Below are 2,813 nucleotides of genomic sequence, written 5' to 3' on the forward strand. Positions count from 1 at the left end.
TGCTGTGACCTTCTGTAATGTTGGATGGAAAACATGGAGCAGCCTGAGAAGACTGTACTGCTGATCTCTGATCAGGTTCAGCTCCCTGAACGAAAGCAGAACCAGCAGACTGACATCTTGGTTCTCCAAGCCCTCTGCCCAGTCCAGAGAGAACTTCTGCACCGAGAAGGTTTTTCCAACACCAGCGACGCCATTGGTCAGAACCACTCTGATGGGTCTCTGCTGGTCAGGTAAGGCTTTAGAGATGTCTTCTCTCTCTTGGACAGGTAAGGCTTTAGAGATACGGCGTCTCTGTTGGTCAGGTGAGACTTTAAAGACGTCTTCTCCCTGTTGGTCAGGTAAGGCTTTAAAGACGTCGTGGCACCTGATTGGAGCGTCATGGAGGGTCTCCATCTTGGAAGTTGTCTCCAGGTGAATCACCTCATGTTGGGTATTAACCTCTTCACTCTGTCCCTCTGTGATGTGGAGCTCAGTGTAGATCCTGTTGAGGAGGGTTCCACTTCCTGTTCCATCAGTTCCTTCAGTCACACGTTCACATCTGCTCCTCAGACTGATCTTATGTTGATGTAAAACCTCCTGCAGACCACTATCTGCTGAAAGAGAAGAGACAACGTCAGACTGAAGAAACAGAATCTGAGAATCTGATGATTATTTTCATCAGCTGCAGAAAAACTAAAGACAAACAAAGAAAAGATTTTTAATGTTGTGGTATTTATGATCATCTTAAAGGTCGATGCTGTGTGATGTAACAAATTACACTGTATAAAGAAAGTCCTGGTTTCAGAAGTGATGACATCATCATACAGATGTTCAGTCTCACTTTGTTCAGTGCTGGTCTGACTGGCTGTCTGCAGTCCAGGTCTTGTTCTGGATCTTTGTCCACACTGGGGACAGGAGGAGTCTCCTGATGAACCAGACTGGTCCCAGTATGAGGTGAAGCACTGTCTGCAGAACCAGTGTCCACAGCTGGTAGAGACTGGATCCTTCAGGACGTCCTGACACAGAGCACAGCTGGACAGCTGCTCCTCCACAGACACATCACTCCTAATCCTCCCTCTGTGGACATGAACATATGTCTTTTTAGATTAAAAACTCTTTCAAATCTTTCATTATTCTAACAAAAAGATTTTAACTACGCCTAACCCTAGATAATTGGATAGCAATTGACTCACTGGCCATTTAGTGAATGTTATGTATGGAGTTGTAATAAGAGAATTACTTGCCATTCAAATAGGGTTATGGTTTTGCCTGTTTTATCATCTTTCAAAAACATAAAAAATTAATGGGTGTAGTTGTGTGCTTCATAGAGCTGTTTAGTACATGCACAAATAAATCTTAATCTGCATATCTTTACAATAAACTGATATGCTTTGTTACTGAATTATTGATTTTGAGGAAACAAATACCACACAAGTGAAAACATGTCTAATATGTGAGAGCAGCTTCTGTATCAGATGAGGAACTGAGACAACAAGTCTGACCAATGTAACTGACAGGCGTGAGTCTGTGATTGATGTGACTGATTTTCAACATTATGCTTTAATGAAAGTTTTTCATAAAGAAATTCTCACCATAAGGAGGCATGGACACAGACCTAAAACCAAGAGCCACAACATGAACTGCAACAACATCAAGTCAGGATCTTTTTTGTATGTCATTCCTTATCTCTCTCTGTTCTCATTTCGTATAATCTCTCTACTGTCAGCTCCCAAAATCACAGACCAAAAATGCTGTGCAAAAATAAGTTAAGGAAGTGTACAAGTTCTCTTACCTTGTAGTTGAAGGTCCAGATTCCTTACTGAGTGCTGGAGGATGATCTATGGACCGGTCAATGTTCAAAGAAATGGATTCTGAAGACTCTTCTCTGTCCCCCTCTTCTTCTACACAATCACTCATCCTCTGGACTTCATTCACTGTGGGATGTAAACCACTAATTCTGATTGTCAGCTCACAAACACAGGAACTGCACGCAAGACTGAGGGAACAGCAAGTAACACACACACCTGGTCAGTTTTCTCAGGTTAGGTGTAAGTTTAATATGTATTATTCAGCCCATCACAATGTAGTATGAAACTGTTGAGTCCGACTGAGAGAACAGGAAGAACCACTCAGACATTATTTTCTCCTTTTCTTTCAGTGTCTTTTTATGGTCAAAAGTTAATTCTGACTCTTCTTCCCTTCACAGTCCAAAGGGAGAAAACTGACTCAGAGACTTTGACAGTAAAATAACAATAATGTTGTTTTAACACTCACCTGCCTCAGCCTCTAGTTTTCCTTCTTCTGCTCCGTTCACTCAACATGGAGTCTGAACTAACTGACTGAACATCTTCAGTGTTCCCTCCCTTGTTCTCATGCACCTGGATCACATGGTCTATGTTGCTCCTCCCCTCTCCATGTACAGGAAATCTCGAGTCTGTCTACATGCATGTTTTTTTTGACCAGTTAGAAATATGTTTAAATTAGCTGTAATTCCATCATTCTATTATCAGTTTATTTTTACAGACTTACTTTATAATAAATTATATAAATAATGTTTATTATCATTATAAACAGCTGGCCATGACCCAGCTGATCATCTGGATGTGGATCTTACTGTTGAACAGGTGACAGTGAGTTAAGGCGAACAGCCAGGACTGTGTCCTGTCCCCCGACTCTTCTTCCTTTACATAAACATTGTCATATGCCATCACAGTTCAGTTACCATCCTTTAAGTCCACTGATGATAATAGGTCTCATATCCAGTAAGAAGCAGGACAATGCAGTGGGAGCAGGTAGCCAAAGCAGGTAGTGCCACCACAACAACTCTCTATTTT

General features: G+C 41.6%; 1 protein-coding gene across 1 annotated transcript in view; it reads right to left on the reverse strand.

Moving 5' to 3' along the window:
- Positions 1–2,336, reverse strand: part of LOC111658601 (uncharacterized) — an 8,032-nt gene extending 5,696 nt beyond the window's left edge. Inside the window, exons 1-4 of the mRNA XM_087175349.1 lie at positions 2,254–2,336; positions 1,772–1,975; positions 821–1,056; positions 4–593 (exon numbers count right to left, since the gene is read on the reverse strand). Coding sequence (XP_087031475.1) covers positions 4–593; positions 821–1,056; positions 1,772–1,896 — 951 coding nt within the window. The 5' untranslated portion in view covers positions 1,897–1,975; positions 2,254–2,336. The remainder of the gene's footprint in view (positions 1–3; positions 594–820; positions 1,057–1,771; positions 1,976–2,253) is intronic.
- Between the last annotated feature and the right edge of the window lie 477 nt (positions 2,337–2,813).

This window comes from Seriola lalandi, unplaced genomic scaffold (assembly GCF_002814215.2).
Source record: "Seriola lalandi dorsalis isolate HSWRI2012SDOR001 ecotype SW California unplaced genomic scaffold, Sedor1 jcf7180002054459, whole genome shotgun sequence".
NCBI lineage: Eukaryota > Metazoa > Chordata > Actinopteri > Carangiformes > Carangidae > Seriola > Seriola lalandi.